At 49.2% G+C, this 24,741-nt stretch overlaps 1 protein-coding gene across 1 annotated transcript in view; it reads right to left on the reverse strand.

Annotated features, from left to right (window-relative positions):
• Positions 1 to 24,741, reverse strand: part of INTS1 (integrator complex subunit 1) — a 95,417-nt gene that overhangs the window by 46,874 nt on the left and 23,802 nt on the right. Inside the window, exons 12-25 of the mRNA XM_081169349.1 lie at positions 23,963 to 24,083; positions 20,116 to 20,193; positions 19,352 to 19,509; positions 17,435 to 17,531; positions 17,142 to 17,233; positions 14,964 to 15,024; positions 14,331 to 14,528; positions 10,990 to 11,119; positions 9,926 to 10,105; positions 7,750 to 7,899; positions 6,221 to 6,400; positions 4,649 to 4,753; positions 1,959 to 2,126; positions 737 to 848 (exon numbers count right to left, since the gene is read on the reverse strand). Of these exons, the coding sequence (XP_081025475.1) occupies positions 737 to 848; positions 1,959 to 2,126; positions 4,649 to 4,753; positions 6,221 to 6,400; positions 7,750 to 7,899; positions 9,926 to 10,105; positions 10,990 to 11,119; positions 14,331 to 14,528; positions 14,964 to 15,024; positions 17,142 to 17,233; positions 17,435 to 17,531; positions 19,352 to 19,509; positions 20,116 to 20,193; positions 23,963 to 24,083 (1,830 nt within the window). The remainder of the gene's footprint in view (positions 1 to 736; positions 849 to 1,958; positions 2,127 to 4,648; positions 4,754 to 6,220; positions 6,401 to 7,749; positions 7,900 to 9,925; positions 10,106 to 10,989; positions 11,120 to 14,330; positions 14,529 to 14,963; positions 15,025 to 17,141; positions 17,234 to 17,434; positions 17,532 to 19,351; positions 19,510 to 20,115; positions 20,194 to 23,962; positions 24,084 to 24,741) is intronic.

Raw genomic sequence — 24,741 nt, forward strand, 5'->3', positions numbered from 1 at the left:
CCAAAGCAACTACTCTATTCCGAACTTAAAAATGGAAAGCATAATGCTGGTGGTCAACAAAGGAGGTTTAGAGACTGTCTCAAGGCAGATCTAAAAAAAATGTAGTATAAACACCGACAACTGGGAAACATTGGCCTGCGAGTGCTCCAATTGGAGAACAGCTTTTACCAAAGGTGTCATGGACTTTGAAGACACTCGAACTCAGGACGAAAGGGAGAAATGTTGCTAAGAGGAAGGCATGCTTGGCAAACCCTCACTGCGATCAACTCCTGCCCGGAAACCTATGTCTCCACTGTGGAAGGACATGTGGATCCAGAATTGGCCTTACGGACTCATGGATTGTCTTCATGAAGGACAATTTTACTCGGCTACGAGAGATTGCTAAAGAAGATCCACTGGAAACGGCTATGTAGCCACTGCTTAAGGCATCAGAGATTGGTCTCGCCTGCCTCTGCACCTATAAGGTCCAGGGACCTTTTATTGATTTATGTAGGGGGAGAAAAACCAGGAGCACCGAACTGAAATCTGCAATTGGCGCTTCATTCCACAGATTCTCTTCTTTCACAGGAGAAAGACAGAGTATCTTAGAGAAGCTTTGCAGGGATTCAAGGAGAGATCCCCCATTCCATTTGGCTCAATCAGGCAAGGATCCATTAATTCCTGCCCAGGGCAAAGGAGGCTGGGCAGAGAGGCAGATCCAGCATCCACTGGAAAATACATGACCTCCATCATTCACCTTGAGGTGGTCCGAGAGTCAGCAGAATCACCATGGCATGGACGACCAGGATGTGCATCGTCGCTGTTTCTCCGGTGCTCCAGCGGAGGAATACCTGATCTTGGGACTCCGACTAGAGAGAGGCAGAGAGAGAAGATTGGGTAATGAAGTGCAACCGCTCTTGGAGAAAAATGGCGGCTGCTCACTTGCAGAATGCTCACCCCTAAGAATCTCGCCTGGCCGCTTCCTTGGGGAGAACGTTTCTAAATCAATCCTTTTTATTAAAAAAAAAACCCACATACCTCTAAAAAGCTTTTATTGCTGGCTCTTACATTAAAAAAAGAAAACTGATCCTGTTTCTAATACATGCAATTTATTTCATTACTTTTTAAAAAATCATAAACTGCCTTGCAAGGGCTTGTCCAAAAGAGAGAGTAAACCGAAATAAATATAGAGGGTGAATTTATTTGATAGATTTATATCAAGCCTTTTCTCCAAAATGGAGTTCAGAGAGATTTAAGGCAATGATAATGAAAATTCAGTGATCATTAAAATACATTTAAAATACAAAAAAAATATCCCACCCCCAAAAAATCAGTGAATCCAACACGGTAGTGATAAAACACCGTGGAATTGGATCATGCACAAATAAAAAGATATTCAGTTCTTTGTTCATTTGACACATTTGTATCTTGCTTTTCCAACAACAAATGTTGAGCTCACAATAATCGCAACAGCATTAAAAAAAATCACAAACATTGCAATCATTATAATATCAAACCCTGTTGCATATAAATAAAGTAAACAACAACAATAAATTTCTCAAAACAATGACACAATTCAATAAAGGCATCATAACTTGTAGTTACTTCCTAATCGCAGGGAACCCTACTGCAAAACAACAACAAAGTAGATTAGCTGTGTGTCCTGTTGGTTTTCAAATGAACTGTTTTGCAATGCTGCAATGGATGGAAGCCTCATTCCCTGAACGTGAATTGAAGACACTTACACGGAATGATACATTCTTTTCTGTGGAGGCAGACCAAATCATTTGGGAGGGAATGCCAAAGTCATGGGGCTGCCACCAAGAAAGCCCTGACTCGTGTCGCTGTCCTTCTCCCAGCCTCTGTCCTGGGTAGGACGATGAGCAGGACTTCCTCCCATGACCGTAACGCACAGGGTCACTGAGTATCAGGGCAGGCACTCCTCCAGGGACTCAGCGGGGAAGGAGAGGGCCACTCACCCAGCTGTAGACCTCCTCGCCCTCTTTGCTCTGGCGCATGCGCTTGATGTAGCGGGAGAAGACGGAGAGCAGGGCCACCAGCACGGCGTCGGACTCTGAGCTGTAGGAGAGCTTCGAGAAGAGGTGGGTCATGATGGTGGACCGTTCCACAATCAGCCTGGCCACGTCCTGAGAAAGTCAACGGCAAACAAGGCATGAGAGCTGCACTGTCTCCCGGTCTAGTACAGGATCAGGTTTAAGGTGCTGGTTTTAACCTTTAATCTTAATTAACCTTTAATCTGGCTGGCTCGCCAGATGCAGCTTGTCACGCTGGCCACGTGACCCGGAAGTGTCTGCGGACAGCGCTGGCTCCCGGCCTATAGAGTGAGATGAGCGCACAACCCTAGAGTCTAGCAAGACTGGCCCGTACGGGCAGGGGTACCTTTTACCTTTAACCTTTAAAGCCCTATACAGCCTAGGACCCTCGTACCTACGGGACCGCCTCTCCTGGTATGCTCCATGGAGGACCTTACGGTCTTCAAATAAAAACATCTTGGAGGTCCCGGGCCACAGGGAGGTTAGGCTGGCCTCAACCAGAGCCAGGGCTTTTTCGGCTGTGGCCCCAATCTGGTGGAACACTCTGCCACAAAAGACTAGGGCCCTGCGGGACTTGACATCTTTCCACAGGGCCTGCAAGACAGAGATGTTCCACCAGGCCTTTGACCAGCACACAGCCTGACCCCCTCCTTTGGCAATCCTCACAGAACTCTAGCCCAATGGTTGCCATTAATCTGATTTGAACTGATTTTATAATGAAATGATTTTAGAATGTTGTATCATTTTACTGTTGTTAGCCGCTCTGAGCCCGGCTTCGGCTGGGGAGGGCGGGTTATAAATAAAATTTTTTATTATTATTATTATTATTATTATTATTATTATTATTATTATTATTAAGAGGCTGTAAGATCAGGCCAAAGGCCCACTTAGTCCAACAGGGGGAGTTCCAAGATGGCGACGGCTTAGCAAGCAGGCTTCGGAGCTCTGCAGATAACAGGACTGTAATTAGCATTGATTGTTACCCAAGGAAGTAATTTTTCCTACTTCTCTACTTTTAACTTACCAACCTACTGAGATTCTATCAGCACCTTCTTGTCTAAGCTATGAGAAACATCGTGGGCAAGTTCTGTGACGCATCCTGGGCAGGCCGCCAGCTGCTATCTATTAACCGCCAGCTCCCTTCTATACTTTGTTCCTGGAACTCCTGGCAGTCACCACACAGAGAAGCTCTTAAATTGAACAAACAGAGCACTTTCTATTTTTTCTTCTTCGGTTGGGGAAACCTTTCCTTGTTTACTCCCCACGGTGACGCTATGCCTGCTAGTAAACGCTACAGGGACCCAGAGGATGTAGCTCTCTCACCGGTTCCCAAACAATCTAAAATAGAGGACTTTTAAAAAACAAATCTGCTTTTATAGTTCCAACAAAAAACTGGTTTTCTTCCCTCGAAGATGATTGTGAGTGTGGGGAGAGTATTCAAGGTGAGAGAGTGGAACTGGATCCAGCAATGGGGCAAGTTGATCCTGTGTCGCTAAGAGAGGATGGAATATTAAGCAGGGAGAGCACCCAATTAACTCTAATTGCAAGAATGGTTGAGCATATCTTTCAACAAACTAGAGGTAAAAGGTAAAGGTAAAGGGACCCTTGACCATTAGGTCCAGTCGCAGACGACTCTGAGGTTGCCCACTCATCTCGCTTTATTGGCTGAGGGAGCCGGCGTACAGCTTCCGGGTCATGTGGCCACCATGACTAAGCCGCTTCTGGCAAACCAGAGCAGTGCACAGAAACACCGTTTACCTTCCCGCCGGAGAGGTACCTATTTATCTACTTGCATTTTGACGTGCTTTCGAACTGCTAGGTTGGCAGGAGCAGGGACTGAGCAACGGGAGCTCACCCCACCGTGGGGATTTGAACTGCCGAGCTTCTGATCGGCAAGTCCTAGGCTCTGTGGTTTAACCACAGCGCCACCCGCGTCCCTCCAAATTAGAGGTATTGCCTCTCAAATAACCCAGTTATCCAAAGAGGTCCACAGGTTATCAGTTAATAACAAGCAGGCATTAACAGAACACACCTAGTCCAAAGTCCTGTTCTCACACCAGACAACCGTGGAAAACCTGCAAGCAAAACCCAAGAACAGAAGCTCTCTCCCCCTTCTGCAGCTTCCAGCAGCTGGTTTTCAGAAGCCCATTGCGGTGGAACCTTGGTTCTCGAACTTCATCCGTCCTGGAAGTCCGTTCGACTCCCGAAAACATTCGGAAACCAAGATGCGGCTTCCGATTGGCTGCAGGAGCTTCCTGCACTCAATCGGAAGCAGTGGCCGATGTTCGGGTTCCAAAGAACGTTCCAAACCAGAACATTTACGTCCGGATTTGCGGCGTACGGGAGCCAAAACGTTAAGAGCTGCAAAACGTTCGACAACCAAGGTGCGACTGGACTTAGAAGAGGCGCCAGGTACTGTGGCCCTCCAGATGTGTTTGAACTCCAGCTCCCATCAGCCCTCCCAGTGCGGCCAGTAGTGAGGGGTGATGGGAGCTGAAGTCCAGAAATGTCCCCAAAGAACCCGCTATGAAGAGCACATGGCCGAGGAGAACGTTAAGAGGGAACCACCACAGAGCTGTGTGTTCGGCCCTTAAAACGGAAGGCCTCTCTCTCACCAGCGCGAGATCGTTGTGCTGTCCCTGTTCCTCCACTGGAGCATGCTGGGAAAGGTAAACCAAGTAAGCACTGATCGTCTGAGGATCCGTCTCCATGTGAATGGCCTGGAAGTGGCAGAAAGAATTGTGTTTCTTAGCCTCAAGAGGGCTCAACACTGACTAACAGAAAACTGGAAACCCTTTTTATTTTATTTCTCTCTCTTTCCTTTCTTTTTTCATTTATTTTATTAAAGATTTTATTGCTTTAGAGAAGTATGTGTAATGTCTCTCATGTTTTTTTCATGTAACATTTTTACAAATCAGTTTCATTTGTTGAGACCTTGGGGGGGTGGCGATGTTTCTATTATGCTTAATGCATGTAGGGTTTGGAGTCAGCGTTGCTCGCGCTGTTCATTTGTGTTCCTTTGGTGGTGAGAGAGGTTGGGGTTGGCCATGGGTGTGGCTGTTCATTTGTGGTTGGCTGTGGTGGTCTTTCTTTTCGTATGTGAATGGGGTGGGTGGGTGTTTTGGATCAGGTTAGCCATATTGATTTGTATGCTGTTGGTGGATTATTGTTATTGTCTTGTTGGGCTGTGTTTCTTTTTTCTTTCTTTTGCTTCTGGTGTGTGTGTGTGTGTCCTCTACTCTGGGTCAATGAGGAACCTGTGTAAGAGGCAGGGGAGGGAAGATCTTCCAGGGTGGGAGACTAGGAGGATAAACTGGAAGCTCCCAGGTGAGAGCTGGGGTGGGGTGGGGGTGTCCAGCCCCTTCTGGGTGAAATAAGGATTAAGATAGCTCCATCCAAGACATGAGGGATAATAGCAACAACCGGGGGAAAGAAAGACATAACATCTTTCAAAGACAGGAAGAAACACCGCAGACAGAATAACCACCGCACACAGGAAGAACAAGGATCTAGTTTTGAGTTCCTCACTTGCAGTTTTATAAACCATTTAATGGGTCGACACAAATAGAAGCGATTAATATTGCAGTTGTTGTATGAGGGATTATTATGATGACCCGAATGTAATTGAAATTAATAAGATTTTGGAACGCAGAAATAAAGGAAATAATCAAACCATCAAATTTAGCATGCCACCTCATCTAAATTATATAATTCAGTATTTGAACAATTGGTATTAATAATTGTATTATAAATCGGTATTGTTATAATGAGGCTATTATGGGACTGTAATTGAAAATCTAATAAAACTAAAATAATAATAAAAATAAAACTCTTTTAAAAAGAATTAAGGATTAAAATCTACCTTTGAGAGAGGGCTTTGTATTTTTTCTTTCTTTCTTCATTTTTATTTAGATTACTTTCAGTAAAATTTATGGGGAGGGGGGAAGAGGGCCCAGTACTGCTTTTCTAGCTATGTAGCACGTGGACTGGGGTTCATCAGAGGATGCCCTGGTGTCAAACCCATCAGTTCTTAGATAGATAATTTATTACAGTCAAAGACCAGCTCACCATCAGTTCCTTACAAGGTGAAGGCCAGCATTTTGAACTAAACGGAGAAACAAGTCGGATTAGCAACCGAGTCCTGAAATGGAGCCATTTTCCGTGTCACCCCGAGCAGGAGATCTTACCTGCTGCAAAGCAACAGCAGTGGCGGCCCTAACGCTGTCAAACAAGGGCAGTTTGGGCAAGTCACGTAGGAGCCACTGGTAGCCCTGCAGGAGCTCTGAGTCCCCAGAATCTTCCTCCATAGGGTGGTCCTTCTCCTCTCTGTCACGGAGTCCTCCTTCTGAAAGCACCAAAGACAGGCCCTGCAGGAAGGACAGAGGCAGATTAATACAATACAGAGACCACTAAGAATTGAAGAGTTGGAAGGGACCCTGAGGGTCATCCAGTCCAACCCCCTGCAATGCAGAAATCTCAACTGAAGAGTCCACGGCAGTGTCAGGAGCTCAGCCCTACACTCGAGTAGGACCCTGGCAGAGACACATGCCCAAGTGGCGTGTTCTCTCCCTCCTGGTCAATCATTCGGGAGCTTCAAAAGCTTTCTTCAGCCTGAACATCACAGTGACCAATGCCAACAGACACCGGCACACTTAGGGATCCACAGTCTTTGCAGCTTGCGTGACAGATCTCAGCAACTCAGCATTTTGGCTAATCTACTTTATTTACATATTTACACACGGAGCACTGCAACATAGCTCCCTCTCTCTCTAGCATCAGACAGCAAAGGGGGGGGGGAAGGACAACAGTCCTACTTCACGGAACGCAGTCACTCAAACATCCTGTCTCCGTCACGTCCCACTCTGTGGAGTCAAAACACATTCCGCCATGTGAAAGACAACAATCCCATGACTGCAATCACGGAGCAGGAATTCTAACAGACAGATGGCCGTCTAACCTCTACTTAAAAAACCTCCAAGAAAGGAGAGTCTGCAACCTCCCGAGCGAGACCGCTCCACTCTTAAACAGCTCTTACTGTCAGGATGTTCTTCCTGATGTTTAGTCGGAATCTCCTTTCTTGTAACTTGAAGCCATGGGTTCGAGTCCTACCTTCCAGGGCAGGAGAAAACAAGCTTGTTCCCTCTTCCATGTGACAGTCCTTGAGGTATTTGAAGACGGCTATCCTGTCTCCTCTCAGCCTCCCCTTTTCCCAGCCTAAACATACCCAATTCCCTCAATCACTCCTCATAAGGCTCGGTGGCAAAACTATCTTTCAAAGAAGCCAACAAAGGGAGTAAAACACCCCCCAAACCCTAAACAGTCTAGTGAGGGCTGCATTTGCTCAGAAGACGTGGAATGTCAGCTAGAAAATATAACAACAACAACAACAACAACAACAACAACAACAACAACAACAACAACAACAACAATAAACTGGAATGGAGAGTTGACTGAAGACCCTGCTTAACTCTCCATCAGCTTAGGATTTAATAAGATATCGGCATGTTTTGCTGCACTTGTGCTCACTGCCATTTGAATCTTATCCTTTTATTTGAAACCCACATCCGAATGGGTACACAGGGCAACAGATGCCCAAGCTACCAGTGGAATAAGCTGCCTGTCTTCTTGAGCTGAAGAAACGTCTTCCTGTGAAGCGGTCCCGTTGTCAGGAGGCTCAAGAGAGGCCCGGCGACACCGTCCTCGCCATCTTCCTTACCTTCATGGCCAGCACCCGCGAGGCCACCTGGGAGGAGCTGAGGCGCCTCAGGAAATAGTCGAGGACTTCGCACGTGGTCTGCTCGTCGGCCTTGGGTCCCAACAGCAGGTCCTGGAGGCGCCCGAGCAGCTGCCTCTGCTTCTGCTGCCTCTGTGGAGAAAGAGGTCGCCGTTTCTTCCCAGCGGTTCTCCAGCTACTGGACCGCTGAGAGCTGATGTGGGGTAGCAGCTACCGTGGGAAGGCCAGGGCAAAGGAGGCGGGGGTTCAAAGAACCGCTCAGGCCGCATCCGCACCGTGCATCTGAAGAGCTCTGAGGCCCTTTAAACAGTAGTAGTAGTAGTAGTAGTAGTAGTAATAATAATAATAATAATAATAATAATAATAATAATAATAATAATAATTTATTATTTATACCCCGCCCAACTGTTTGGGTTTCCCCAGCCACTCTGGGCGGCTTCCAACAGAATATTAAAAAAAAACAAGAATCTATTAAACATTAAAAGCTTCCCTAAACAGGGCTGCCTTCTGATGTCTTCTAAAAGTCTGGTAGTTGTTTTTCTCTTTGACATCTGGTGGGAGGGCGTTCCACAGGGCAGGTGCCACCACCGAGAAGGCCCTCTGCCCGGTTCCCTGTAACTTGGCTTCTCGCAGTGAGAGAACCACCAGAAGGCCCTTGGCACTGGACCTCAGTGTCTGGGCAGAACGATGGGGGTGGAGACGCTCCTTCAGGTATCCTGGGCCAAGGCTGTTTAGGGTTTTAAAGGTCAGCACCAACACTTTGAATTGTGCTCGGAAATGGACTGGGAGCCAGTGTAGGTCGTTCAAGACCGGTGTTATGTGGTCTCTGGCTTCCCCCAGAGAATTATGGGGGCTGCAGTTTGCTAAGGGTGCTGAGGGTGTTTAGGAGATCTCCTGTGCCCCTCACAGGGCAACCATCCCCAGAGTGGTTGAGCAATCAATTCTGCTTCACAGGAAACTCTGGGGAAATAGTAGCTCTGAGAGGAACATTGGGCTCTCTTAACAACCCTCAGCAACCTTAACAAATGGTGGCTGTCTACCAACGCTATCCAGTACGCTGGCTGAGACCTTACCTGCCCACAGACTGTCTCGCCAGAGTGGGGAATGCTCTAGTTATCTCCCGCTTGGACTACTGCCATGCGTTCTACGTGGGGCTACCTTTGAAGGTGACTCTGAAAGTACAACTAATCCAGAATGATGCTGCCAGACTGGTGACTTGGTGCAGCCACCGGGACCGCATAACACGGGTCCTAAAAGACCTCCATTGGCTCCCAGTACATTTCTGAGCGCAATTCAAAGTGTTGGTGCTGACCTGTCAGGGAACTGCCATTGGAGCCAAGAGTGGAGGTAAGGCTCCCCAACGATGCGGGAGAAGGGACCAGCAGAGGGAGAGAGAACACTTCCTTGGGGGAAGGAAATCAGCGTGACACCTGGGAGGAAGGGGAGCAGGGAAGGACTTCGGAGAGAGGGCTCCAGGACTCTTCCACAGAGACCAGCGGGGAGAGTCTAGGACCTCCGCTGGCCACGCCCACTCCGCGCAGAAGTCTTCTGCGCAGGGAGTCTAGGCGGAGACTTGGTGTCAAGGAGTTTTTATGTTGGAAGAAGTTTAGGAAACGCCCACTGACGGATTCTGCCAGCGACTCACACAGCCACGGAGAAAGGGCTGTCCAGCCAGGGAAAGGTTTAGCCAGGGAACGTTGCCTAGAGCAGCAGCAACCTCTACGCACAAGCAACCCCCAATTTCCATTACATGACCTTTAAAGCTCTATGTGGCCTCAGCCCTGTATATCTGAAGGAGCGTCTCCACCCCCATCGTCCAGCCTGATATCCAGCTCCAAGGGTGTTTTGGCAGTTCCCTCACTTGAGGGTCGATTTCAAAAAATCCCGCTGGAAATATGGTTGTGTCCGTGTGGAGATGGCATCAGTAGCTCATGTACTTCTAGCTCACATAAAGATTCAAGGACTGAGCTTCTTACCTCTCTACTACTATCCATAAAAGGTCGCTCAACCATTGCTACTATGCCCTTTCTATTGTTTGATTATTAATTTAAACCTCCAGACTGCACTTTGTATACTTAGGTTTTTACCTCTGTCTTCGTTAAATTTTATTTTGTTTTATCGCTATGGCTAGTGGCTGATGCAAATAGAGAGCACCTACCTCTCGTTTCTTAGCACGCTGCTCTTTGCTTTCTCCTTCCTCTTCCTCCTCGCCAGAGGCGGATTCGTCAGCGGCGTCGTGCAGAAGGAATTCACAAAGGCACTGCACCGGGAGAACATCCAAGGAGCCCTCGCTGGATTGAACCAGGTCTGCCAGCCATGGCATCGATTGCGAAGACGCCTAAGGAAGAAGAGGGTCAGGTTGTGGGACTGCCTCAGCCCACCTAAGCCCTGAGACCTCTGGGTATAGGGAAGTATATAAATTCAATAAATAAAATAAATAAAAAATAAGCCCGCTCGGCTGCTTCAGGCTGCAGAACGGGCACTGCTACTGGTGCCACACAATACCTGCTCCACATCTGTAAGAAATCCATCTTTTGAGTGAGGAGGCTACTACACTTTGGAACTATTGATAACAGGCAGCACTCTTTATGGTGCTTGAAAAAAAAATTTTTTTACTTAGGCAAGCCTACCCAGATACCCAGAATGTTGACATGCCTTTAAATCTTGTTTTTAGTTTACGTGGTCTTAATTTTTCAAATGTTCTAATTGTTTTTAAGTTTTCACTGAGAAATTTATTGTTTTCTTCTCTGTGTAAATTGCTTTGAGGTGTTTTTTTTAAAAAGATTATCCTGCGGTGTATACATTTTATGAAATGAATGAATGAATGAATGGGTCTTTGAAGCTGGTTGGAAAGCCGGAACTGTTGGGATCGACCAAATAACTGGGGTGGTGGAGGAATTCTGCAAACAGAGGGCCACCACCAAGCAGAGGCAACCGTGCGCCGTTCCCAACACTCTACAAAAGCCGCCCCATTTCCAGCCTCACCCTTCCATCTCCTCCCAACCATCTTTCAGTCTTGCTCCGATTGAACAATCCTTGCTCCGACATTCTCAGCGCATCCAGACGTTGAGTCGAACCATTTGGTGCGACCCCAAAGGCTCCCCGTTTCCCGATGGATCGCATTCGGAATGATGAAACCAAGCGGCAGCCCTCTGCTGCCTTCGATTCCCCTGCCTTCAATTCCCCCCCACATGGCACTTCCCAGCTCTGGGGGTGACCCACCTGCCTCTGGATGATGTTGAGCAGGAAGTCGGGGTGTCTGCTGCGGCAGAGGAGGTGCCCCAAGCGGAGAGACTGGTTGAAGCTTTTCACCTGGTCCAGGACAGGCTGAGGTGGCCGGCGAGGGGGGCCCCTGAGAAGGGAACACAAGGGGGTCTCTTGGCTTTTCTCCCAACACTCCCCACACCTCCACTGCTTCCCTGAAGGCTGCTAAAGATCTGTCTGCCCCGAGGGAAGGCAGACGCGAGACAGCACAGGCAAAGGACAGCACACAGGCCAGAGCGGCTAGGGCAAAGCTGTCAGACCGACAGTGCACAAAGAAAAAAATTATTAGTACAGTCACTAGGCTGGATGAATCCCAAGCCAAAATTAAGATTGCCGGAAGAAATATTAACAACCTCAGATATGCAGATGACACAACCTTGATGGCAGAAAGTGAGGAGGAATTAAAGAACCTTTTAATGAAGGTGAAAGAGGAGAGCGCAAAATATGGTCTGAAGCTCAACATCAAAAAAACTAAGGTCATGGCCACTGATCCCATCACCTCCTGGCAAATAGAAGGGGAAGAAATGGAGGCAGTGAGAGATTTTACTTTCTTCGGCTCCATGATCACTGCAGATGGTGACAGCAGTCACAAAATTAAAAGACGCCTGCTTCTTGGGAGAAAAGTGATGACAAACCTAGACAGCATCTTAAAAAGCAGAGACATCACCTTGCCGACAAAGGCCCATATAGTTAAAGCTATGGTTTTCCCAGTAGTAATGTATGGAAGTGAGAGCTGGACCATAAAGAAGGCTGGTAGCCGAAGAATTGATGCTTTTGAATTATGGTGCTGGAGGAGACTCTTGAGAGTCCCATGGACTGCAAGAAGATCAAACCTATCCATTCTGAAGGAAATCAGCCCTGAATGCTCACTGGAAGGACAGATCCTGAAGCTGAGGCTCCAATACTTTGGCCACCTCATGAGAAGAGAAGACTCCCTAGAAAAGACCCTGATGTTGGGAAAGATGGAGGGCGCAAGGAGAAGGGGACGACAGAGGACAAGATGGTTGGACAGTGTTCTCGAAGCTACCAGCATGAGTTTGCCCAAACTGCGGGAGGCAGTGGAAGACAGGAGTGCCCGGCGTGCTCTGGTCCAGGGGGTCATGAAGAGCCGGACACGACTAAACGACTAAACAACAACAACCTTATGTTACGTTTACTTCAGGTTGAATGTTTTCAGGTTGCGTCCCGTGGCGACCCGGAAGTACCGGAAATGGTTACTTCCGGGTTTCACCACTCTTTGCCACTTGCGCATGCGCAGACGCGCAAAATGACATCACGCGCATGTGTAGAAGCAGCGAATCGCGACCTGCTCATGCACAGACACGGGCTGCGTTCTGCTCATGTTGCGAACGGGCCTCCGGAATGGATCCCATTCGCAACCAGAGATACCACAGTATTAGTACTGGCTGCCAGCTGCCCTGAGGGGACTCTGTCGCTCTCTACATTTTCCGCTTATTTGATCTATTCGTATCCCGCCTTCCTTCCGAAGTTGGGATCCAAGGTGGCTAACACCATTATAAAATGCACAGAACACAAATTACCGTATTTTTTGCACCATAACACTCACTTTTTTCCTCCTAGAAAGTAAGGGGAAATGTCTGTGCGTGTTATGGCCTACGGATGGCGGGGGGATCTGCTGCAGTCGTGAGCAGAGGATCCATGGTTCCCCTTCCTCCTCCGTGGCTCGCTTTGAAACAGCAAAGCGGGAGAAGAGCCGCTGAGTGGGGAGGAGAGAGCCTGCTTGCTTTAAAGAAGCAAAGCGGGAGAGGAGAGGAGCCTTCTCCTCTTATACCCCTCTTCTGCATTATTAGCAGCATCCTTCTCCACCCACCCCATGCGTGCTCCTTGTCCCTTGAGTGCTTTTCCTTCCCTCCCCACTTAAAACGTGGTTACAAAGCACGGAGCCACATGGATCCTCAGGATTTTTGCACTTGGTCACCCCAAATTCACCATCAGATCACATAGCATGTCCATGGCTACAGCTTGCACCCAAAAAATCATGCACCCACTATTGCCTGGGGCCGCAGTGGTGCAAAAACATGGTTACAAAGCATGGATCCACATGGATCCTCAGGATTTTTGCATTGGGCTACTCCAAACTCACTGTCAGATCACATGTCTGTGGCCATAGCATGAACCACAAAAATCATACATCCGCTGTTTCGTTTAGAATATTTTTTTTTCTTGTTTTCCTCCTCTAAAAACTATGTGCGTGTTATGGTTGGGTGCGTGTTATAGAGCGAAAAATACGGTACTTAAAATCAGTTGTTGAAATGTCTTAAAAAGCAATTGAAAACCCTGCCAGCAGTCCAGGGTTCAGCATCGACAGCACCTTTGTTTCCAAAGGCTGGTCTGAACAGGAAGGTTTAGCCGGCCAGCAGAAGGATGACAAGGAAGGAGCCAGACTAGCCTCTCTCGGGAGGGAACCACACAATTTGGGATCAGCAGAAAAGGCTCTCTCGCTCTCTCATATCGCCAACCGTGCCTCTGATGCTGATGAGACCAGGAGAAGGTGCTCACTCGAGACTCTTAGCACCCAGGCAGCTTTGTATAGAGAGATATGGTATTTCAGGTAGCCTGCACCCAAGGCGTACAATGTTTTATGTATTATACTGAATAATTTTATTTGTTTTAGTGTTTTAATCATTACAGTCATACCTCGGGTTACAGATGCTTCAGGTTGTGTTTTTTCAGGTTACAGACGCTCCGAAACCTGGAAGTACCGGAACGGGTTACTTCCGGGTTTCGGAGGTCGCACATGCACAGAAGCGCTAAATCGCGCTTTGCACATGCACAGAAGTGCCGAATCATGCTTTGCACATGCACAGAAGCGCCGAAACGCAACCCCCGCGTGCGCAGACACGGCGCTGTGGGTTGTGAACGTGCATCCCGCACGGATCACGTTCGCAACCCGAGCGTCCACTGTATTATGACAATTTTATTATTTATACCCTGCCCATGTGGCTGGGTTGCCCCGGCCACTCACAGCAGCTTCCACCACATAAAAAGACAATAAATCACCAAACATTAAAAACTTCCCCATACAAGGCTGCTTTCAGAGGTCTTCCAAGAAGTGTCTGGTGGGAGGGTATTCCACAGGGAGGGCTATTGAATCCCCACCACCACCCACACCTTCATTTATGGTACATCCCATGATTTCCCCCCACTTTGAAAGACCTGAATTTGTGTCACATTCTCCTTTGGAATACAATTCCCATCCACCCCAACCGGCACAGTTCGAATCATATGGAGGGCGCCGGGTTGGAGAAGGCTTCCCTGGGGGAACAGAGACCACTTACTGGGGATCCAGGCTGGTGAGCTGAGACAGCAGGAGGCTGCTGCTCTCCGTGATGGTCTGCTTGGTTGACGCCGCCGCCAGGTGGCCCTCGAAAGCGAGGATTTCTTGCTTCTCCCGCTGCGAGATCTGAAGTTCGCGGCTGATCATTTCCGTGCGGGTCTCTTCGTCCGTCAGAGTGCAAGGAGGGTAGGAGTAATTGCTGAGAGGGGGAATATATGACCACAGGAGAAGATCAACAATGTTCCCTGGAATCACATTCCAGAGGGCAGGCACCCCCACCCAAAAGGCCCTGGTGTTAAGAGGACATAAAACCAACCTCAGGAGCACAGAGCACTGTAAAGAGTGCCTCTTTCGAGGGTAAAAGCTGCTCAGTCAGAGCTATCAGAAACTCTTGCCCTGCCTTCCCAGCCCTTCCCATTTTGAGTTTCCATCTGTGGTCAGGACAGGAGGAAACCTCCTGTGCTAATCTTCAGCCTTCAGCTGGTTCCCCCACTCTTTTAATGGTAACGCAGCACCCACCTGCAGCCAGAAATTGTACAATCCGTTTGGCCCACTTGGGAATCAGTCTCCACATCCTGCCCTATGTACAGACTAAGCTTCAGCTCCCCAAAATAGGCGGGATTAGCATACTTACTTTGTCATGGCCATTTCCATGAGCATCTTTAGCGTGGGGTACTCGTCCCAGGCAGCCAGACCTAAGACACAAGGGGGGGGGGGGAGAATTGAGATGGCACCATGCAGAACAGCCAGAAGGTTGAACACAGCTCTCTGCAGTACTCTGCCCAATGACACACCTCTCCCCAGTAGATCACGTGTTATTTTTGGCTGTCAGTTCCTTCCTTGAACTGGTGCCTTCTCGAAGTCGTTGGAATACAATTCCCATCACCCTCAGCTATTATATACAGTGGTGCCCCGCAAGACGAAAAACCCGCTAGACGAAAGGGTTTTCCGTTTTTCGATGTGCTTCGCAAGATGAATTTCCCTATGGGCTGTAACGAAAACGTCTTGCGAGTCTTGCGATTTTTTTCGCTCCCCCCCCTTTTTCTAAGCCGCTAAGCCGCTAATAGCATTTTAGCCGCTAAGCCTTTAATAGCTGCTAAACCGCTAATAGCGCTAATCCGCTAATAGGGTTGCTTCGCAAGACGAAAATACCGCTAGACGAAGAAACTCACGGAACGGATTATTTTCGTCTTGCGAGGCACCACTGTATGTGTGTGTGTACACACACACACACACACACACACACATATATACATACACACACATACACACACACACACAAATATATATACACACACACGCATATATACCATATTTAGCGCTCCATAAGACGCACTTTTTCCCTCTTAAAATCTAAGGGGGAAAGTCTGTGTGTCTTATGGAGCGAATGTGTGGTCCCTGGGGCTGGGGGGGGGGGACCCGGGCTTCCCCTGCCAGCCCCACAAGCTCTGGGAGCAGCGGGAAGGCTACGCGCAGCCTTTCCGCTGCTCCCTGACCTGCTCTTTGGGGCTGGCGGTGGGGAAAAGCTGGGCTTCCCCCTGCCAGCCCCAAAGAGCAGGTCGAAAGGAACCCAAAGCCTCCAGAGCGCAGCGGGAACTCCTGCCGCACTCCAGAGGCTTCGGGTTGCCTTCACTGAAGGTGACTGAACGCACCTTGAACGCACTGAGCACACCTTGTTTTAGAGGGGGAGAACAAGAAAAAAAATTCTCCCCCTCTCTGCACAGTGCCCCTTCAGTGAAGTGGGAGGAGAAATGGAAGGGGCTCTGTTTCTCCTGCCGCATCACTGGAGGGGCGCTGTACAGAGAGGGGGAGAATTTTTTTCTCTTGTTCTCCCCCTCTAAAACAAGGTGCGTCCTATGGTCGGGTGCATCCTATAGAGCAAAAATACGATATATATACACACACACTGTATACAATTAAACGGCCATGGCTTCCCCAGCAAAGAATTATGGGAGTTGTAGTTTGTTAAGGATGCTGAGAGTTTCCTCGCTATTCCCTTCACAGAGCTACAATTCCTTGAGCTTCCTAGGAAAAGGGAATGACTTTCTGCCGTTCAGAGCACTGTAGTTTGGTAAGGACATACAGTGGTACCCCGCAAGACGAACGCCTCGGAAGACGAAAAACTCGCTAGACGAAGGAGTTTTTCGTTTTCTTAGCCGCTTCGCAAGACGCATTTCCCTATGGGCTTGCTTCGCAAAATGAAGCTTGCCCCGCAAGCTCCGGGGATAGCGGGGAAGCGCAGCGCGTCTTCCCCGCTGTCCCCGGACCTCTTTTGAAGCAAGGGGCGGCGGGGAGAAGATCGCTTCTCCCCGTTGCCAGCCCCGCAATCTCCGGGGACAGAGGGGAAGGCGCACCCACCTTCCCCTCTCTCCCTGGACCCCTTTTGAACCAAGGGGCGGCAACGGGGAGAAGCGATTCTCCCCGCTGCCCCTTCCCTTGCTTTAAAACAGGTCCGGGGACAGAGGGGAAGGCACGTGCGCCTTCCCCTCTGTCCCCGGAGATTGCGGGGCTGGCAACGGGGAGAAGCAATCTTCTCCCCGCCGCCCCTTGCTTTAAACAGGTCCGGGGACAGAGGGGAAGGCGCGCGGCGCTTCCCCCCTGTCCCCAGACGGTCTCCATAGGAACGCATTGATTGATTTTCAATGCATTCCTATGGGAAACCGTGCTTCGCAAGACGAAAAACTCGCAAGAAGAAAAAACTTGCGGAACGAATTAATTTCGTCTTGCGAGGCACCACTGTATAGGGTTGCTGGACCAGATGAGCCCTGGGCCCAATCCACCAGGCTCTTCTTTTTGTCCTCATTACACTCACCAATGTTTTCGGGGTTGAATGCAGCAACAACGAGCAAAAGAGGCCAAGCTTTCCAGTAGAGAGTAGAGATGGCCAGATTTGGAGGCTGGTACCTTCAAAGCAAACAGAAACAATCATATTGCATTGCTGTAGTTTAATTTAAAATATATATATATATATTGTTTGCCTTGCCCAAAGATGCTCTAGACATAGCTGTTCACTATTATTGCCCCCCCCTCTTCCTTATGTTTTCTGCTCAAAATAAAATTAAGTTATTCTCTCTAGCCCAAGAGTTGCATGCATGCAAATGTTACCCAGGGGGCAGCTGGATGTTCTCTGGGTGGTGGTAAGTGCACAGGTTTAAGACGGCATCGATCAGTTGGATCCTCTCCACTCTCAAGACTTCAAGATCTAAAGGAAGCAGAAGTATATCGTGAGCTGTGTGTTGATGCAAAACCGTCCTATTCAATTTCTTAAGACTGCAGACTCAAAACTAGTGGAGTCCTAAAGGAAAACGGTGCAGATTTGATGAAGGGGATAAGGAAATTGGGTTATACAGGAGTAACAGAAAGCACATCTAAGCTGGCCCAGGTCTGGTCCGTTGCCCAGATAGGATGATGCCCATAAATGCTGCCCCATGGAGCTTTGCAGAAAGAAAGCAGGACAGAAAAATAAATGAGTGGGAAAATGGAGATAAATACATTGGGGAGACGCAGGGAAGTTTATAAGTGAAAAAGTCCTTCTGCCTCGATTGGAAATCTCACCTAGACTCCATTTAGCCTCAGAGGTTGTGAGCAAACTCTGCTCTAATCATATTTGTACAGTGGTACCTCTGGTTGCGAACAGGATCCATTCCGGAGCCCCATTCGCAACATGAGCAGGACACAATCCATGTCTGTGCGTCTGTGCAGGTTGCGATTTGCCGCTTCTGTGCATGCACGTGACGTCATTTTGAGCGTCTTCGCATGCCCAAGCGACGAAACCCGGAAGTAACCCTTTCCGGTACTTCTGGGTCACCACGGGACACAACCTGAAAAGATTTAACCTGAAGCAAACGTAACAAGAGGTATGACTGTATCTTCCTTGCTGCCATGAGGGCTAGCCCCTTAGGTTTCACTTTACACAGGCACAGAAAAGGGCAACTTGCGTTTTTTTTTTAAGAAACAGGATTGATTTATTTGGCAGGTGTTCATCCTGCTTTTCAACTGGAGTCCTCACACCGTTTATAGTAGAAAGGTGGAAACTGCGGCCTTACTTATCATTTCCCCCTATCGTCCTTGGCCAACAGCCGCGCTGGCTGGGTCCAGTGGGTGCTTGGGGCGGTGTGCCCAAGGGTGGCACAAGCCGCACAGAAGGCTTCCGGAGTCTGCCTGCCTCCTCCCACTCAGCTGCCCTACAGCTGGGGGTAGGGGGTGGGAGGCAGCAGGCAGACCGTTTGGGCAGTGTGGAACCTGCGGATGCCAAGCCACCACGCGTCTCCCAGGAGAGATGCATGGCTCGGGTGCGCTGCAGGCCCCACGGTGAGTGCTGCCCGGCATTTGGTCACACACACCCCCGGGGTGAAACCCGGGACGGCCCGCACCCACTGCACATCCTTCCTCCACCCCGGCTGGGTCTGATGCGAACTGGAGTCCAACAACAGTGGACGCTTTTGTTGAGTTCCTACCTAGAACTAGACTAGAACTAGTCCGTGTGTGTGGTTTTGGAGCTGCACGGTCAGGGAGAAAACAATGCTGTCCAGGGTTGTAAAGACTGCGGAGAGAACACTCTTCCCACCTTGGCTCAAATCTATGCTTCCAGGTGCCATAAGAAAGCTGCAGAGATAGTGCAGGATAGCGTGCACCCTGGAAATGATCTCTTTCAGCTTCTGCCTTCTGGAAGAAGGTACAGGGTTATAAAGCCTAGGACGAGCCGTCTGCAAAACAGTTTCTATCCAAATGCGATTTTGGTTTTAAACGCATTGTAAGGAGTCTGTATGGAAGTATATTGTATTTAGAATTGGGGTATCATTTAGGGGGCTAACCAGGTTGGGATAGCAGGCTTGTTGGGTTTTGAATGTCTTATGTAGATTTTTCAATTTCGTTGACAATGACAATAAAGATTATCGTATCGTAAATGACCCTCCGGGTCCCTTCCAACTCTACAATTCTATGATTCCAGCACCTGGAGATGCATAAGCAAAATAAAACTGGTGGGTGTGCGAAACCGAGGCTTCACTGCCAGAATCCTACCGTCTGCCTGCACAGCTGCTGCCCGCTTCACCAGATGGTCTGCAAGCTCCATGGCGTCGGCGGGGCCGAGGGGGAGATCCCGCGACAGGCCGATCACGAGGATGCGCATGAGTGTGTCTTCGAGGATCGGCACTTCAGAGCAGAGGCGGAGGTAGAAGCTGGTGGGAGGGAAGGGAGGGAGGGAGAGAGAGAGAAAGAGCTACTGGCTTCCGAAGAGTCAGTCCATATGGGGTGCAAAGTCAAAGTGATCAGCAAACCTAGCTGTCAAGTGCTGTTGCTCGAGAGTAACCAGGCAGGACTCCGTCCTGTCTTTTACAGGCTTTATTTTGGTGCAAACTATTTACAGTGAAGAGTGTCATAAGTTCATGTCTGGCTCCATCGCTAGCAGAGTGGTCTGTTTTTGTACCTCCCCCAACATAAAAGTTTCATCACCCCCAGCCGTTTCTGCCCCTCCCTGCGCCCCAGACTACTGCGCATGATGGGCGATGGCAAAGGCGTGCCTCCCTCCTCTCTGGCTGGCTCAGGTGCAGTGTTAAGCCTCTTACTAGCATCCTCTGGTCCTTGCACCTCCTTTTCCCCGGAAGAGGAACTGCTTTGCAAGATTTTTGGAGGCTCCCTGTAACACAACTGCCCTTCTATCTCTCGCCTCTGGCCGATGGCAGTTCCCTGACACTAGCCAATAATCTTTCTGCATAACAGTGACAACCTTTTCCCCTGGGCTTTTGTGGGTTTTTAAAATAAATAAAGCCAAGCCCCCGACTTACTTGCGGTCGCTCTCGGGAGGCCAGTTGTCCCATTTGTAGTAGGTCTCTGGCTGCTCTGTGAACAGCACTTTGTGGAGGCTTAGAAAATAGGGAAAAGCGATGTGTCAGAATCAGTTGATCCAGAAAGAAAAGGGTCAAGGTTCAGGAGCCCGAGAACAGGAGTAAATGTTCCAAGACTGCACAGGAGCAGCAAAGTTGCTCCAAAGGGATTCCCTGCCTGCCCACCAAGCTTTCAAGTGGAGGGGTGACAGGTATGGTGCTGTCCACCAGGCAATGGCTTTTCCCACCTGCCTTGCCCCACCGTCCAGCCCCAGGAGTCTTCATAAGGGAGCTGTTTCCAGAGGAAGAACTGTAGGGGTGAGAGACTTTGTCATCATCTGGGGGTTGGTTTCCCCGGGGCTACCCCACCTCCAGCCCGAGGAACCTTCAGAAAGGAGTCGCTGCCACGGGTATTACCGTACTTTTCCATGTATAAGACTGTTTTTTTCTTTGAAAAATCATGCTAAAAAGTGGGAGGCGTCTCATACACGGGTAGTGCATAGGGTGGACGTATGATTGGTTGCTGCCGAGGCTGTCAGCGGCTATTGTGTGTGTTATTGGTTGCTGCGTCAATGGGTGGTGTTGATTGGCTGACGCTCTGGCAGTCGGGCAGGTGATTGGCAGCTTCTGTCGGCGATGGGACGAGTGTGGGGGCTCAACAATTCAGGTCAATTCTCCGCAAAAAAATAGCTCAACTCAACAACTCTGTGCCATTTCCCCCCATTTTCTTATATTTGAGTCCCCCAAAATAGGGGGCATCTTATACATGGGGGTGTCTTATACACAGAAAAGTACGGTATGTGCCTGGGCATTTTAATGAGCTGAACAGATTGAAAGATTATCAGTCATGGGGATGTGGGGAGTGTGCGTATCAATTGAACAGTGCTTAGTTTAATTTTGGCTGCTATTTTGCCAACGTTAATCTTGCTTTCTAGGACTACGAACGCTGTAGTCCTAAAACATGGTTATAATTGTGATATTTAGTTTATTTTGTAGTAGTTGTTTTGTTAATAAAGGTAAAGGTACCCCTGCCCGAACGGGCCAGTCTTGACAGACTCTGGGGTTTGTGCGCCCATCTCACATCTATTGGCCGGGGGCCAGCGCTGTCCGGAGACACTTCCGGGTCACGTGGCCAGCGTGACATCGCTGCTCTGGCAAACCAGAGCCGCACACGGAAACGCCGTTTACCTTCCCGCTAGTAAGCGGTACCTATTTATCTACTTGCACCCGGGGGTGCTTTCGAACTGCTAGGTTGGCAGGCGCTGGGACCGAGCAGCGGGAGCGCACCCCGCCGCGGGGATTCGAACCGCCGACCTTTCGATCGGCAAGCCCTAGGCGCTGAGGCTTTAGCCCACAGCGCCACCCGCGTCCCATGTTTTGTTAATAGCGCCTTATAATTGAAATTGTTTCACTGATGATTTGTAATTGTTTTACTGGCGACTTGATAATTATTCCACGAGAGTTATGCTGTATTTGTAATGCTGTTATGTCGTTGTTATTTACTGCTTGAAGCAGGGATTTCCTCATTTATAATAATAATATAATAATAATAATTTATTATTTGTACCCCGCCTATCTGGCTGGGTTTCCCCAGCCACTCTGGGCGGCTTCCAACAAAGATTAAAAATACATCAAAATGTTTGAATGAAAATCAGCATAGAAATATAATCCATCAATCAATGTCCAGCAGCTTCCCTGTCCTTGTGGGGATTCATGGCCTGTAAGTGGGCTGGGAGTTGTACCGCCTCTCCCTGGGAAGAAGAAGAAGAAGAGTTTGGATTTGATATCCCGCCTTTCACTCCCCTTCAGGAGTCTCAAAGCGGCCAACAATCTCCTTTTCCTTCCTCCCCCACAACAAACACTCTGTGAGGTGAGTGAGGCTGAGAGACTTCAGAGAAGTGTGACTGGCCCAAGGTCACCCAGCAGCTGCATGTGGAGGAGCGGAGACGCGAACCCGGTTCCCCAGATTATGAGACTACCGCTCTTAACCACTACACCACACTGGCTCTCGATGGCGAGCCAACACCATCCCCTCTGTATCTTCCAGCTGTCACACAGGTCATGGATCTGGGGCCCCCTTGTCATAAGAGCCTAAAAAGAACTTGCTGGGTCACACCAATGGCCCACCTAATCCAGCATGCTGTTCTTAACACTGGCCAACTAGATGACTGGGGAAAACCCACAGGCAGGACTTGAACGCAAAAGCAACTCTCCCCTCCTTTGTTTCCAGAAACCGGTGTTCAGAATCATTGCTGCCACCAGTAGCCTTTTCCTCTGTGAAATTGCCTAATCCTCTTTTAAAGTCATCCAAGTTGGTGCCTGTCACTGCTTCCTGCATGGAGCTCCTGTCGGATTTCAAGCCTTATCAGAGGAACTGGCCACTCTCCAGGCACCCGGCTTGATCTCCTGGTTGACCTCCCTGTCTGCATTCCCGGCAGGATACAGGCTAGGTCACTATCGGCGATCCTCCTCAAGCGTGAGAAGAACACACCACTCTTCCCTGCTCCCTGCCTTCCCCCAGGGAGGGGAAAGAGATAGACAGAAATGTATTTACATGCCTTTATTTCTGTCTTTGCAGCATTACAGAGAAACGCGTCTGCACTCTTCAAACACCAACAGCAGAGAGACAAACTCCACCTCCTGTACTTCCTGTACAGGTCAAATGACACTCTGAGCTAACATCCGGTGCTCAGCACTGTGATTAGACTGCCCCTTTGTTCTCACGGTACAGTCCCAAACATTTCCACAATGTTTTGCTTTCCAGCCAGCTGTAGCTCGCTGCCGCATTGCTCCTTTTCCGTAACAGCTCCTTCCATAGCTTAATATGTGCTGAATCTTTATCTGTCCTGAATCTTTCCACAAGATCTCCTAGGCAGGGAAGGAGCAAGCTCCTACCTTATCAGAAGATGCATGCATGCCCACCCACCCCCCGTTTCCTCTTCGGAGGAGGTGGAGTTGCAGGCGTCACGCCCCCCCCCCCGCGCAATTGGGGGGGATTCCCGGCCACGTCACCTCCTGGCCAGCCAATCGGCTGGCTCTGGGGGCGTGGCCTGTCCTATTTAAAGCAGGACACGGTCAGGGATCTCCCTCTTTGCTGCCTGCCAGCTGTTCCTGTTTCCCACCCTCCTGCCCTATAAGGTTTTCGTTCCTTGACCTTGCTATGGACCTTGGTTGGTCGCTGTTGAGGGGCCTGGTAGGAATTTTTCCACTTGGCAAATTGGCACCAGCCACTTGGTTTTCGCCCAGCTCATAGCAAATCATCACAACTTTCTGGGTATTGGCGGTTAGGCATTGGTATAGTTCTGTAGATGGAAGAGGGGAGGAAGCGCCATCACCTGCCCAGCATATTGAAGGGTAGTCCGATAAAGGATTCCGGGGGAGCATGGCCCTGTCCGAAGTCTGGGGAGGTGAGGGCCTAAGGCACGCCCCCAATTGGTCACCCTGGGGGAGTTCCTAGTTGATGTGCATCAGCAGGACTCCCCCTACGGGTGGTTAACCCTTCCTGGACTTCAAGCAGATGTGCTGAAGTTGGATATAGTCGGTGAGGTCCAATGCCTAAGCCAATACCGCTCATCACCTGTAACAAATAAAGTTGTGGCCTTATTTAGCCCATTGTGTCATGTGTCATTATTTCCACTGGGGGGGGGGTGTGTGAGTCGCCACGCAATTCTGATTCCCCACCCTCAAGCGCCTCCTGGCTCCTAGACCAATTCCTGGCCTGAATGAGGGTGCTCGGAGGGAACCCAGGAGGGGTCGCGCAAGAGGCCGGTGCATCATCAACGCCATCATCTCCAGCTCAGCTTCTTACCAGTGAACGTATTCTTTGGGAGCCAGTTTGGTGATGGAGGGAACCACCGTGTGCAGCCACCAAACCGCGTCCCTCTGAATGGCTGCGATCTGGTTCTGGAAGGCACGCAGGACCTCCAAGTCTGGGGAGAAGGACAGAGGCAGAGGGGGTCAGAAGGAACTGTTCAGTTTCTGTTAATTGATTCTCATGGGAACTTACAGATTCTGGCTTCACACAATTAACTCAAGGCAGTGTCAATTTACTCTTGGCAGAAAGCCAAGGTCTGCTTGACCTAGAAACTACTTACTTTGATTGGTTAACGACCAGCACTCAACTCTGTTATCTAGGAATGCTAGCACAGTTTGGTGTGAGGTGTGTTAGGAGTTAGAAGTGCTGTGTATGGTTAAGAAAGAGAGAGAAAGAAAGGATTTATTTTGCTTTCTTTTGTATGCAGAAACTCTGCTGGTTTTATTTTTCCTTTTAATAAATCCTGTAAATAGTTATTCTGAGTCTAGCTGACTAGTCATTACCGCCGCAACTAGCTTCCTCGCTGTGCAGGAAAACTCTACTACGTTTGGGCTAAAGCCAATAGGGCTATGCCTGACACTTCAAAGTTCCATGAGGAACGTCATCAGGTCCTAGGACAGCAGAGCCAGGAAGCCCTCTTGCACACAGCCATGGCGGGGAAGGGGCAAAGGCGAAGGGCAAAAGTCAGCATCTTCCCCATCTTACTTAAAACAGGTGGGCCAAGGTTCCAGGCCAGGGGTGGGCCATCTGCAGCCCAAGGGGCCTCATTTCAT

Source organism: Podarcis bocagei, assembly GCF_964188305.1.
Source record: "Podarcis bocagei genome assembly, chromosome: 14".
NCBI classification, from domain to species: Eukaryota; Metazoa; Chordata; class Lepidosauria; order Squamata; family Lacertidae; genus Podarcis; species Podarcis bocagei.